At 37.5% G+C, this 14224-nt stretch overlaps 1 protein-coding gene across 1 annotated transcript in view; it reads right to left on the bottom strand.

The window, feature by feature from the left end:
• tnrc6ba (trinucleotide repeat containing adaptor 6Ba) overlaps positions 1 to 14224 on the bottom strand; it is a 62066-nt gene that overhangs the window by 12659 nt on the left and 35183 nt on the right. Inside the window, exons 12-21 of the mRNA XM_016270684.1 lie at positions 12412 to 12546; positions 12179 to 12289; positions 11468 to 11672; positions 11202 to 11363; positions 10919 to 11086; positions 10694 to 10834; positions 10104 to 10196; positions 8411 to 8626; positions 1684 to 1754; positions 1448 to 1587 (exon numbers count right to left, since the gene is read on the bottom strand). Coding sequence (XP_016126170.1) covers positions 1448 to 1587; positions 1684 to 1754; positions 8411 to 8626; positions 10104 to 10196; positions 10694 to 10834; positions 10919 to 11086; positions 11202 to 11363; positions 11468 to 11672; positions 12179 to 12289; positions 12412 to 12546 — 1442 coding nt within the window. The remainder of the gene's footprint in view (positions 1 to 1447; positions 1588 to 1683; positions 1755 to 8410; positions 8627 to 10103; positions 10197 to 10693; positions 10835 to 10918; positions 11087 to 11201; positions 11364 to 11467; positions 11673 to 12178; positions 12290 to 12411; positions 12547 to 14224) is intronic.

Raw genomic sequence — 14224 nt, 5'->3', positions numbered from 1 at the left:
ATAAGTTTAAATAGATTTTTACCTTTTATGGGCATTTTACCTTTATAAAGCCATTTTTCTATAAGTGTGCATTATCTTTTGAGTCAAATTCTTACATTTAATCAGTGAATAAGAATAAGACATTTGGGCTGTTACCAAGCAAATGAAATTAGTATCAACAAAATTCATCTTTGCAATCCAGACATAAGCTGCACCTTGTTTAATGCACACATTGTTTAATGCAGAACATGAATGCATTTAACCTGCAGTTACAAATGCATAAATAATGTTTTGATATATTAAACATAAAACATTGAATACTGATATTTGAAATAATTTAAAAAATGAAAAGATACTTTAAATGTGAAATTAAAACCGCCAGTAGGTGGCAGTAAGTCACTGTTAAGTGAGTCATTGCGACTGAACCAAATCATTTAAACAGTTGATTCACTCGGGAACAAACACCGTCATGTTGCTCAGAGACGCAAAACAGTGCTGTGGCTTTGTTTGGAATTATTTTTGTTGGCGAAATAGTGCAAAAACAGGCAATATGGTGTCTAAAACGTAAGTCTCTAAATAAAACTTCTAGTTTATTGAACTGTTGTAAAAAATCAGTATCACATTTGTATATGGTAATTTTTGGAGAAAAAAAGGCACTCTTCCGTGTGAACTTCAGTATAAATATACACACTTTCTGCCCCCATGTCTTGAATTTGTGATCATTCCGAATGTATTTTAATAGACTGAATCATGCAGTGCTCAGGCAGAGCTCACTGCAAATGCGCACACGCACTAGACTTCGCGTAATGCGTGCACTCTGTAGGTGTTTTGAATGTTTTTTGTTTTTTTTGCATCGTGAGAATATTGAGTAAAATAGCTCACTTGTCATGGTGTTATTTAACTATATCATGTTATGAATAAACTAAACATTTTGCATTTTTACCTCAGTGTGTTTCTTTTGAGTTTGTGTGCTGTCACGCTCGTTTGTTCTGAAGTCTCGAGACAAACAGAGTAAGCCTCAGCGCGAGCTTGTATTCTGTATTCTGCTAACTTACTGCAATTCTCTCTGATGACGCAGTAACTTACCGCAGGGAAGAACAAATCTTCGGTCTGTCCAATGATTGTAAAGTCATTAGGTCCGTCAGACTGAAGATATTTTAGCGGTAATGAGACCAAAAATAATTAAGTAATTATTAAATAATAAATATTAAATAATTAATAAATAATTAACATTTTAAGGCCTTATATTAGGAAAACGTTATTTAAGACTTAAGGACCCGCGGACACCCTGCTTTATCAGCAAATCACAATATGAGTTATTTTAAATGCTCACAAAATTACCTTTTTGTTTTGCTCTGTGGTGGGAACGAGGTTTGATGAGGTGCTAAAATGCGATAAAATTCATTTGCTATGAAAAATGTGATCATTACTTTGATCTGGGTCAGGATATAAATTCATAGACACTTACATGTGAAGTGCACTCTGTGCTTTGGCTGCTTCTTGGCGAGTACTGTAGCGAATCAGAGCACTGCCTTGAGTCAAACCGAGGTGAAAGGTCAAAAGCGGCCCATGCTGCATACAGATAGTCCTCAAAGTGGAGCCATCAATCTGCAAATGATACAAATCATTGCAATGAAAAAAGAGAACTAAATGATAAGCTAATTAAAATCTAATAAAATCCAACATAACTCATAACATAGATACCTGAGGGGTAAGATTACTCAACACCAGCCAGCAGCTCCCCTTAGAGGCTCCTCCATCACTCCACGCAGAACCTACACAGATTAAGAGTAAGACAGTTAAAATCAGAATCAGAAAGTGCTTTATTGCCAAGTACGCTTGTGCATACAAGGAATTTGTTTTAGTGACATAAGCTTCCAGTACACAGAGACAACAACAACACACAGACAATAAAAAATAAGATGAGAATAAAAAAAATAATACACATGTAAATATAAAGACAAATATTGAAAAATAAATCGAAAAATAAATAAATTGTATGTACAGTTGTGCTATAGATGATAGAATGGAATAGAATAGAACTGTAGTGCAAATGCAGAACCTACACAGATTAAGAGTAAGACAGTTAAAATCAGAATCAGAAAGTGCTTTATTGCCAAGTACGCTTGTGCATACAAGGAATTTGTTTTAGTGACATAAGCTTCCAGTACACAGAGACAACAACAACACACAGACAATAAAAAATAAGATGAGAATAAAAAAAATAATACACATGTAAATATAAAGACAAATATTGAAAAATAAATCGAAAAATAAATAAATTGTATGTACAGTTGTGCTATAGATGATAGAATGGAATCATCTATAGCACAAACTATAAAACTAGGGATGGGTACCGAGAACTGGTATTTTTTTGGACCGGTACATAATTGGGTCTATACCGGACTACCAATAAGCTTCACAAACGATACTGTTATCGATACTTGCGTTGTTTTATCTCCATATACTTCAATGTTAATGGCGAATTAGAAGCTGCTGCTTGTCATTTTCCTTCACTGAATGATGTGGCCGACGTTTGCTCGACGTGCGTTATATCCACGGTGTGAGTGAAATGTTCAAAAGTGTGGACTCACGTTACAAAACTAAGCGACACCAGTGTCAGATGCAATATATGCAGTAGTGTAATAGTGAACAAAGGAGGCAACACTAGTAATATAATGAAACATTTACTAACAAAACACAACATCTACCTCAAGCAATGCGTTGTACTATGTCTCCCGGCTCCAGCTCCAACTGCAACTCGCGGGACACATTCACATCAAATGTTAATTCAGCGGTAGAGTTATACTCACGAGACACTGCACTTATTCGCAATCACAAAAGTACATTATTTGCGTGTGCCGGTTAAACATTTCATTTGCGTGCTGTTCTGACGTGCTTATTCAGAGCGCGTACACCTGAAGCGTGCGTAGCGTTACACTAAAAAGCCAGTCAAACAGCACCTGATTACTTAGCTATGTTAGTTATTGTCTGATTGCACCAATACTGTCAAAAACACACAAGATTTACATATAGACGCAGTTGGTTATGTCTAAAGTAAAAGTAAACAGTTAAGAGAAAAACAGATGCGTGCAGCTCTTAAAACGACAGTACTAAACATGCTGCCGATTGTCATTAAAGGTGGGGTAAGTGATTCCTGGAAGTCAATGTTGGCATTTGAAATCACCAAAACAAAAAACAAACACGGCCCTATTTTGATAGCTCCGCCCCACACATACGTACGCAACCCAGGCAACGATTAGTTCTGTGAAACAAAGCAAAACCAATGTCACACCGTGTCTACACCGGACGCGAGTGGCGCGGCGCGACAAAATACTATGGAACTCATTATAATCAGTGATGCTTGTCTACCATAGTTATATATACATATCTATGGTCTACACTGGATGCGGCGCAACACTACAAATCCCCGACAGAAAACTGCTGCTGCGTTCTATTCATGATGTATTGACACAAATTTCAAATGATTTTCAACGTTCGCTTTGTCGCGTCCAGTGTACTAGACAGACTTTAGCTGTTGCGGCACAGACTCGGTGTTACTCACCTATCGAGAAGAAACAAAGCAACCTCCGCGTCCGATCGCAGGCCTTCCGCTCCTTGAGTTCTCTCCAGCGCTGGAAAGCTGATCCGATATTTACACGGGTCCTACTTTTCCGCAGACGTTTTCCTCTTTTGTTTTTTATCCGCCATCTCTATCTTTCTGTCGCTCGGCTCGCTAATGTCCATCCTGTGCACTGATGAACGCTCTCTCCTCCACATCATGAGTAGACGTCACGCCCCTTACTGCTGATTGGCAACAAGTTTGTTTTGCTACTCGGCCCGAATCAGTTTTCTAAAGCGTTTTTGAAAAATTGCTTACCCCACCTTTAAAGGGATAGTTCACCCAAAAATTTTAATTCTGTCATTATTTACTCATCGTCATGTTATACCAAACCTGTATTAATTTCTTTCTTGTGTTGAACACAAAAGAAGATATTTTGAAGAATGTGGGTAACCAAACAGCTGCTGGTCCCCACTGACTTTGATAGTAGGAAAAAAAATATGGAAGTCACTGTGGACCAGCAGCTGTTTGGTTTCCCACATTCTTCAAAATAACTTGTTCAACTGAAGAAAGAAACTCATTCAGGTTTAAAACAACTTCAGAGTGAGTAAATGATGACACCATTTTAATTTTTGGGTGAACTATTCCTTTAATGTTATTAGAATACAACACAAAGAGAAAAAAAACTCACTGCTCTTGACTGAAGAACTTTAATACAGTTGCTAAAGTTCAGCAGTATTAAAATAACTTTTCACATCATACAGGGTTTCTGCAGGATTTTTAAGCTCAAATTTAAAGGCCCCATATTGTCAAAACTGAAATTTCCTGGCTTTTTTCACGATAACTGAGACCTAGGGGCTATTTAACTACCATATACTGTAAGTTTCAAAACAGTCAGTCCACAGTAAAATGCACACAGCCTGCATAAAGTAGCTGTGATTTTTCACGAACCGTTGTGACTTCTGTAAAAAGTTGATGTCAGAACTACACAGTCACCGCCTTCAGTCACCACCCCGAGCACCAAGCATTTTTGATGATCGTTTCTGTCCAGTCTGCTCGTTTTATCGCGTTTAGCAACAGTTGTCGTTGGTTTTTTGTCTGGCAGTGGCAGCAGATATGCGATCAATTCTAATTTGAGGCTGTATTACGTCGATTCTAGCACCCAACATCACAACAAGATTATATTTTAAGCTCCTTATGTAGCCGAATCTGCGCTGGTTTGAATGGGCCGCCTCCAGTTTCCCCTTTGTTTTGCTTCCTCCAGCTAGCACTGTGACGTCGGCTGACCTTAGTTACCTGTGGTTGGTCTGGCCGTGCGTCACTCAGAAAACAACTGACCAATCAGAAGAGAGGGTCATGAATATTAATTAGACAGGCCAAAATCGACCTGTTCTCAGCAGAGCTCCTGAGAGAAGAGCTGTAAAAATATATTGAGATGGTTTTTGATACTTATACCGCAAATATATATTCTTAAGGACATCAAAACCTAAAATAAAACTCCAGAAAGGTGTAAAATATGTGACCATTAAGGCCTTTTTAAGACCTGCACAAATAAAATTAATACCATATGAGCGGGGTAGGGCAATGTCTATAGTACCATATTAAACTGTAAAATTACTGTAAAAAGCATAATTTACAGTTCAGATACAAGTTTTCACAAAAACAAAAAGTTTTATAAAATGATCAACTTTACATTTCAGCCTTTAAACCATTTTTAAGAAAGTGGGGTATAGTCAAGTGGAGTCAAAAGTATTAATTATTATATTAATTTCAACAATTACTTAAATAAATTATTATATCAATTAAATAACAAATTATGGGTGTGCGATACTGACAAGAAATGATATCTCGATAATTTTCTGGGATTTTATCGATAACGATCATTAGACAATATTTTGCTGAGTGTGTTATTGTGCTGATATCTTATCTCTAATTGTGCTGACAGCTAACTCCTGAATTTTTTGACATTCTTCATATTCTGTGTGGTCAGTTCACAGCAGTGATAGAAATTAATCATTTCCAACAAGTTTTATGGGCATTTTTACCTTTAAGCCATTTTTTTCTAAAAGTGTGCACCATCTTTTGAGTCAAATTCTTGCATTTGGGCTGTTACCAAGCAAATTAAATCAGTATCAACAATTTATCTTTGCAATGCAGAGGAAACACAGAAGCTGCATTAGAAGTGGCATTTAGATGCATTTACACACTGTTTAATGCAGCTCTGAGGGACATGGAATACTTTAACCTACAGTTACAAATGCATAAATAATGTTTTGATATTTTAAATATAAAACACTGAAAACTGATGTTTGAAATTATTTAAAAAATGAAAAGGTACCTTAAATGTGAAAGTAAAACCGCCAGTTGGTGGCAGCAAGTCACTGTTAAGTGAGTCACTGTGATTGAACCGAATCATTTAAACGGCTGATTCATTCAGGAACGAAACACCGTCACAGCTCTGTGGCTGTGTTTTGAAGGATTTTTGTTGGGAGAAATAGAGAAAAAACAGGAAATATGGTGTCTAAAACGCAAGTCTCTTAATATTAACTTCTTGTTTATTGAACTGTTGTATAAAATCAATATCACATTTGTAATCATGCTGACTTTGAGAAAAAAATGGCACTTTCGTGTGATATTAACTTCATGAAATGATATAAATATATAGATTTTCTGCCCCATATCTTGAATTATGTGATAATTCTAAATGCATTTTAATAAGACTGATTCATGCAGTGAAAGAGAACGCACTATAAATGCGCACGCGCACTAGTCTAACCTGCTAGACTTCATCATCTAATGTGCGCACACTGTAGGTGTTTTGTTGGCTTTTTGCAATATACTCGATAATGTTGAATCGCACATCGTTAAAACAATAATTACGATATTATCGCAGACCATACATATCGCACACCCCTACTGTTCACCAGTTCACATTTAAAGCGCTGCATGTTTGCAGGGTAAAAACATGGGTCGATTTTTGCATTTGTCTGAACTCTGAACAAAACATCAGTTTTATTGAAAATGCTCATTCATTCTGCCAGCAGGTGGAGCGTTTGGTAGAAGTATCACTGTTTCCCCGGTAACAGCAGAACACAAATCAGCGCAGCACCGGACTTTGAACTATTTAATGAAATCATAGCCTTTTGAAGTTTGTCACATTCAGACATATCGCAATTCTAGTCTTTCCATCCCCAAATTTAAGACCTCTTGAAATCATAATTAAGACTTTCTTGTACAATTTAAAACTTTTAAGGCCTTAAATTTGATACAACTAAATTTAAGATTTTAAGACCCGCGGAAACCCAGTCATATCTTTTTGCACCAAATAGTATTGATAACAGTATCGATAAGTACCGGTATCGATAAACAGTATCAATATCGATCAAATGTAAACGATACTCATCCCTAGTTAAAACAGGTTGAATTTACTTGAGTGAATGTCTAAACAATGTTTAATTTTAACATCTGTGATTTTCAATAATATTTTACAGTTCTATGGTTTCTGAGGTGTTATATTACCAGGCCCAAATCTGTTTTCTTGGCCGCCTCCAGTGCCACCCCAGCCTCTACCCAATCGTGGGCCTCCTCCTGTCCAGGGAGAAATGGAGGGCTGTTTCTGATGGGTCAGTCCAGGAGGTGGGCGAGGCAGATGAGAGCTGTTGCGATTGGTCTTCCAAGGCTTGTTGTGCCCTATTGGCTCAAGTGGCCAACTGGGCTTATAGTCCGTGTACTTAGCTGTGAGAACAGGAAATAAATAAAAAGAACAGGTGAGAACAGGAAATTCCCAGAGTATTCAAACTGGGAATAAACAAGAATTGATGGAATTTAGTGATTCATATAAAATCAAATCAAATAAGAAGTACCATCTTAGGCATGTTCATTTTAACCGGTTAACCGTTAACCGAAAGTAAGAATTTTTGACCGATTAATACAATCAGTTAAACGGTTTAAAAAGTAAAAATGTTTTTTTTAGTAATTTATCCAAATATTTAAAAAGGTTTGCTGCATGGTTAAAATACGCTACGCGTATAAAAATAAAATAGTTTTTTAGGGGGAAAAAACATAAGTCCCATTTTATAATTTCATTCAGAAATAGGTCTAATGCCGACGCGAAATGTTTACAAACATTATAATCTTCATCATCTAATGTGCGCACACTGTAGGTGTTTTGTTGGCTTTTTGCAATATACTCGATAATGTTGAATCGCACATCGTTAAAACAATAATTACGATATTATCGCAGACCATACATATCGCACACCCCTACTGTTCACCAGTTCACATTTAAAGCGCTGCATGTTTGCAGGGTAAAAACATGGGTCGATTTTTGCATTTGTCTGAACTCTGAACAAAACATCAGTTTTATTGAAAATGCTCATTCATTCTGCCAGCAGGTGGAGCGTTTGGTAGAAGTATCACTGTTTCCCCGGTAACAGCAGAACACAAATCAGCGCAGCACCGGACTTTGAACTATTTAATGAAATCATAGCCTTTTGAAGTTTGTCACATTCAGACATATCGCAATTCTAGTCTTTCCATCCCCAAATTTAAGACCTCTTGAAATCATAATTAAGACTTTCTTGTACAATTTAAAACTTTTAAGGCCTTAAATTTGATACAACTAAATTTAAGATTTTAAGACCCGCGGAAACCCAGTCATATCTTTTTGCACCAAATAGTATTGATAACAGTATCGATAAGTACCGGTATCGATAAACAGTATCAATATCGATCAAATGTAAACGATACTCATCCCTAGTTAAAACAGGTTGAATTTACTTGAGTGAATGTCTAAACAATGTTTAATTTTAACATCTGTGATTTTCAATAATATTTTACAGTTCTATGGTTTCTGAGGTGTTATATTACCAGGCCCAAATCTGTTTTCTTGGCCGCCTCCAGTGCCACCCCAGCCTCTACCCAATCGTGGGCCTCCTCCTGTCCAGGGAGAAATGGAGGGCTGTTTCTGATGGGTCAGTCCAGGAGGTGGGCGAGGCAGATGAGAGCTGTTGCGATTGGTCTTCCAAGGCTTGTTGTGCCCTATTGGCTCAAGTGGCCAACTGGGCTTATAGTCCGTGTACTTAGCTGTGAGAACAGGAAATAAATAAAAAGAACAGGTGAGAACAGGAAATTCCCAGAGTATTCAAACTGGGAATAAACAAGAATTGATGGAATTTAGTGATTCATATAAAATCAAATCAAATAAGAAGTACCATCTTAGGCATGTTCATTTTAACCGGTTAACCGTTAACCGAAAGTAAGAATTTTTGACCGATTAATACAATCAGTTAAACGGTTTAAAAAGTAAAAATGTTTTTTTTAGTAATTTATCCAAATATTTAAAAAGGTTTGCTGCATGGTTAAAATACGCTACGCGTATAAAAATAAAATAGTTTTTTAGGGGGAAAAAACATAAGTCCCATTTTATAATTTCATTCAGAAATAGGTCTAATGCCGACGCGAAATGTTTACAAACATTATAATAAACACTGTAAACATAGCTAGGCTATTTTAGTTCCCCTCACTCCACAACAAATCAAATTAACAGTATTTAGAAATTAAATTAATTACAATTAAATATATAAGAAGCTATAGCAATATAAACGACAAGCCAAAACGAATTCATTTGGGCTAAAACGAAACTGAAACCAACGTTAGGTCTCTCATTCCACACAAAATCAAATGTTTCCGTATACACGATGTATTTAAATGGCAAATTATTATTTATTATGTAGTCTACTTCACTCGCGTTCCAATATCCACGTAAAACAAAATGTTTTGCATAACATCACGGCGGTACTGTGATAACAATGAACGGCTTAACAGATTTTATTACATATTTGAACTGAGCAGTGTGTTTTTTCCCATATGTTTGACTGATTGTATTTTATTATGATAATGAGCAGGCTGCATTGTCAAGGTAGCAAAGCTTAACTGTGTGCGTGCATGCGGCGCCGGCACAATCACTTGAATTTTTTCCTTCTAACAGTAGAAGCTCCTACTCCTTTTAGTCATAAAGATAATCAGAATTGTAAAAGGTTATTTATGTACATTCACAATAAAAACAAATCTTTCTGCTTTTGTAAAATAAGCCTGAAGAAAAATAGGATGTCGCATTCTGCCATCTGTTTCCTTTCGCGCAGCACAAAAATTACCCGAAACTCTGCATACTAGGCTACTTGTTGAACAGTTTTTCTTTTGTTCTCTTAATTTAAGTAAAAATATATTTCTCGTATAGGCCTATTTATTATTATCATTTTATTATTATATAGCCTAGCTTTATGATGTTTTTCTCCGCTCGCAGAAGAGCTGCAGGAGCGTGATGGGATGCATGTCAATCCTCATGTTCTGTTGTTTGCTGCTTTTTGCACATGTAAAATTAATCCCCAGGAAACAAATGTTAGATTTTTTAACGGGTCACGGACACTTATCCTATCTAATTTAAAATAATCTTGTCAGTTAATGGTTAATAATCGGTTAACGTGCGTCAGTTGTCGGTTAGGAAAAATAACCGAAATTAACATCCCTATACCATCTAGTGAGAAGAGTGCTTTGTTGTTACCTGGGTTGTGTGCATTGTTGAGGGGGCTCTCTGAGGCACTGTAGGGCCAGGCACCAGGTGAAGGCAGCAAGGTGTTGAGGGAGGGATTTGATTCTATGCCAACACATGCAAAATACAAGACTTGTTTGTTAGTATTTACATGAGTATGTAAATGACATTTAGAATTCAAGGCCTAGCACTCTGTGTGTTTAAAGGTAGAGGAACTACCGTTCAAAGAAGAAATCAATGTCATAAAACACCAGTCAAATGTTTGAACAAACTTGATTGAATCAAAGATTCTTTATGATCTTAGAAAACCATTTGATCTGAATGTTTAAGTTTAAATGCTTGAACTTAGTTTTGTAGATATGAATAAATTAGTTCTGTAGAATAAATAAATTGTCCTTAAATACAAATTTCTTTCTTAGCTTAGCTTAAATGTGTGGTTGTTGATACACAAGAACAAACCTCATTTGTATCCACTATTTTATATCCTCTATGTGCCTTGATCAATGTGATTCATAAAACAAAAAGGACCCAACCACTAACTAATTATATTAAACATGTACTTCTCATTCTAAACTATTATCTGTAAGTGTAAGGAGCTGTACCTGTGTTGTCTCTTAACAACTGGTGCTCAGTGTCGTTGAGGCTTGACATGGATGAGCCCAGCATACTTCCAGGGGTCATGTAAGGATCAGATTCAGGGTCCACACTCTGAATTCCTTTCCAAGGCACTCCTGGTTGGAACTCTGAAACGAAAATCATATTTCAATTAAATAGATATTTTTACAAGTAACTAGGATGAAAATGTTCAGATGTGCATCACTGTTTACCTGGAGGCCAGCTGGACGTGCCAGTCTTGGCGCCCATCTTGTTTCCAGGACTTCTGTGCCAGTGATCTGATGGCCCTTGTGAAGGCACACCCAAACCCTCACCTCCCAGCATCTCATACTGGGAATATGGGGAACTGCCTCTCATTTTGAGAGGAGCAGCAATGGGACCTATATATCAGAGGAACAAGGCAAGAAGACTCAGTTACTGTCAAACTTGTACCAGACATTTCACACTTCTTTGTATATCCTAAACTTGTAGCGGTCACATAAAATGGAACTGCACCATTTTTATGGAGAGTGCCATCAGGAGGTGAGGGGGCTGGGGAATGACCTTCCATCATCCACTTGAAACGAGACTGCTGCCCCCCACTGTCTTTAAGCCCAGCTGGGCCACCAACCATGGGACCCAATTCCAGACCAGGGAGGCTCACTCCAGGCCCAAACCCTTCAAGACACAGAACAGCACAGAAAATGGCAAGTTACAAAAAGTTACAGTTCCCAGCAGGCATGACACTCTCATGGGGCTCTTTAAAATAAAAACAGACTCACCAGAATAAGTTCCTTGTGTTTTTTGATGCAGGTCTGCTACAGATCCTGCCAAGCCAGGGTGTGAGAGGGAGTCCGACATTGGCATCTTTGGACCACTACCACCAAGGTGAGAAGGAGAGAGTTTCGAGCTGCCTCCTGGGCCTCCCACATGCTGCTGCTGCTGCTGTTGTCTCTGCTGCTGAAGAACAGCCATGATTCTGGCAAGCTGGAGAAAAAAAAACCAGCAATTCAATTTGACAGCAGCAATTCAACAGGAACTCATATTGCCGACATGTCCACAACTGCAGAGGGTTAAACCCCAATCCTCATTTAATTTTCACATAACAAAAACAGATGACAACAAACAGCATCTTGCAATTTGTTTTGCTATGTTGTTTGACTTCAAACTACAGCATCATCTCCTGTGGCACATCTACACAAATATTGAGTCTATTCATATGCAAGAAAGAGGGATGTTTGCCAGTCTGCTTGTTTCAAAAAAGTTACTTGAATAAGTATACAAGCCATAATGAGTCAAAGAGAAGAGACTTACGCTTGATCAAGCCATTAAATATAAATTCTATAATATGAAACTAGTACAAAGAATGTAATTATGGAATGTAGAATTTTCTGAGAGCACCTGATCACTGTAGAAGCATCAGGAAACATTCAAACTTGCAGAAGCTTTTTACAGTTAAATAGTAGTTTAGCAATAAGAGGTCAAAATGGTACCTGTTGTGGGTCTGCTTGTTGACGTATGTTTGGGGGGAACTTGCGCTGGTTCTGCAGCAGTTGCTGCTGTTGTTGTTGCTGTGGTTGCTGTTGAAGTAGCAGCTGACAGGCCTGCAAGGAACCATGAGTCACAGGGTCAAAAGAAAAAACAAACAGAACTGTAGTGAGTGTATTGTGAGTCTGACCAGCACAGATGAAGTCCTGAGCATGTAACAAAGCATAGAGCTACCCACCAGTTGGAACTGAATATGAGGGGGGTATATGCTGTTGAGCATGGCAATGTGCTGTGGGGAAAGCTGTGGAGGAAAGATGCCTCCCCCAACACCTCCACTGGGAGGAGGCATCTGCTTTAGCACAGAGCCTGGCACCTGTAACAGAAAGATCGAATTAGACGAAGATCACATCTGAGTTGCATTTCAGCTAGCTGCATTTCTGTAGTTAACAGGAATTTATCTTAAAGACAGTGTGAAATCCTATTGTGCATAATCAGTGCACAGTACTTTGAGGACAAAAAAAAAATGTTAAAGGGGTGGTTCACTGTTTTTTTTTTCTAGGCTTGATTGTGTTTATGGGGTACAGTCTAACGTGTTAATGCTTCATTTTTTTTTTTTTGTAAAAAGCATTATTTTTCACATAGTTTACCTTTATTCCACACCGCTCTGTCCCTTCACTGAGAAACACGCTTGTCATTTCCTGCTTTTATTAAGCCCCACCCTCAGAAATAGGCGATGGGCTCGGATTGGTTAGTGTAGCTAATCAGCTCATGGGGAAATATGAATAATTAATCATAACTAGTTATAATTAATTATAAATATTTAGATCCACTGTAGATATTTACTTGACCTCTCAGGCTCAACTGTCTGTCAATTCTAAGAACGTTCATTTCCTGGTTAAGGGAAATTACTTTAAAAAGGGTCCTAATAGCTGTAGGAAACTAAAAGGGAAAGTAAATAAACAATCATCATCCTTAATAAAAATAAATTTAGCTGAATTGGTACATTTATGCTAAACAAATATAAATAAATGCAATAAAATTAAAGATAGGTAGAATAAAGTCATAACAAAAAAAAACAATAACGCAAGTAAAACCAAAGTATGTACAGAGAGAGAGAGAGAGAGAGAGAGATTTGAAAGTTACACTTTACAGTCGGATGCTAACAGCTAGCAGTAGAGGTAAAGGGCTTAGCTTAAATGCCTGTGCGGGGGTTAACGAGTTAGCGTTGGCTACACGCAGTTCTTTGTTTACACACAGGTCTGAGAGATTTGAAAGTTACACTTTACACACCTTTCTAAGTGTTAGTCGGATGTTAACAGCTAGCAGTTGAGATAAAGGGCTTAGCTTAAATGCCTGTGCAGCTGCTAACGAGTTAGCGTTGGCTACACGCAGTTCTTTGTTTACACACAGGTCTGTGAAGTGGGGGCTGTTGTCAGATTAAATTCTGGTACCATTTATACGGGCTGCTAATCTGAGATTTCGTCGTCAGAAAAGGCTTACCCTCTACCAACAACAGAAATTAAGATTTCTTCGCTAAAATCAGGTTAGTTTTTTGTCGCACGATTTAAACATATTACAGCACTGAAAACTTTTACTACTTGTAGGAAGGCACATTCAAGCTATAGTTTTATCTGATTTTGATCAGAAACTGGTGCGCGCATGTATAAGAAGTTATGTAAATGTTTCACATGAGCGGGTCAATATGAACACGATACGTAACACATAATAAGGCCTTAAATTAGTGAAATGAGGAGCATCGCTCAGATCACCTACACAGTGCTGAAAAAGGGGATTTCTTCGCCCAAGATGAGACCGATTTATTCTGGTACCATTTATCTGAGCTGCTAATCTGAGATTCTGTCATCAGAAAAAGACCTATGCTCCACTAACGACAGAAATAAGGATTTCTTCACTAAAATCAGGTTAGTTTCTTATCGTACAATTTAAACACATTATAGCACTGAAAACTTTCTACTGCTTGTAGGAAGGCACATTCAAGCTATAGTTTTCTCTGATTTTGATCAGAAACTGGTATGCGCATAGATAAGAAG

This window comes from Sinocyclocheilus grahami, unplaced genomic scaffold (assembly GCF_001515645.1).
Source record: "Sinocyclocheilus grahami isolate Dianchi unplaced genomic scaffold, SAMN03320097.WGS_v1.1 scaffold57.1, whole genome shotgun sequence".
Taxonomy (NCBI): Eukaryota; Metazoa; Chordata; class Actinopteri; order Cypriniformes; family Cyprinidae; genus Sinocyclocheilus; species Sinocyclocheilus grahami.
This window is presented reverse-complemented; position numbering and strand designations above follow the sequence as displayed.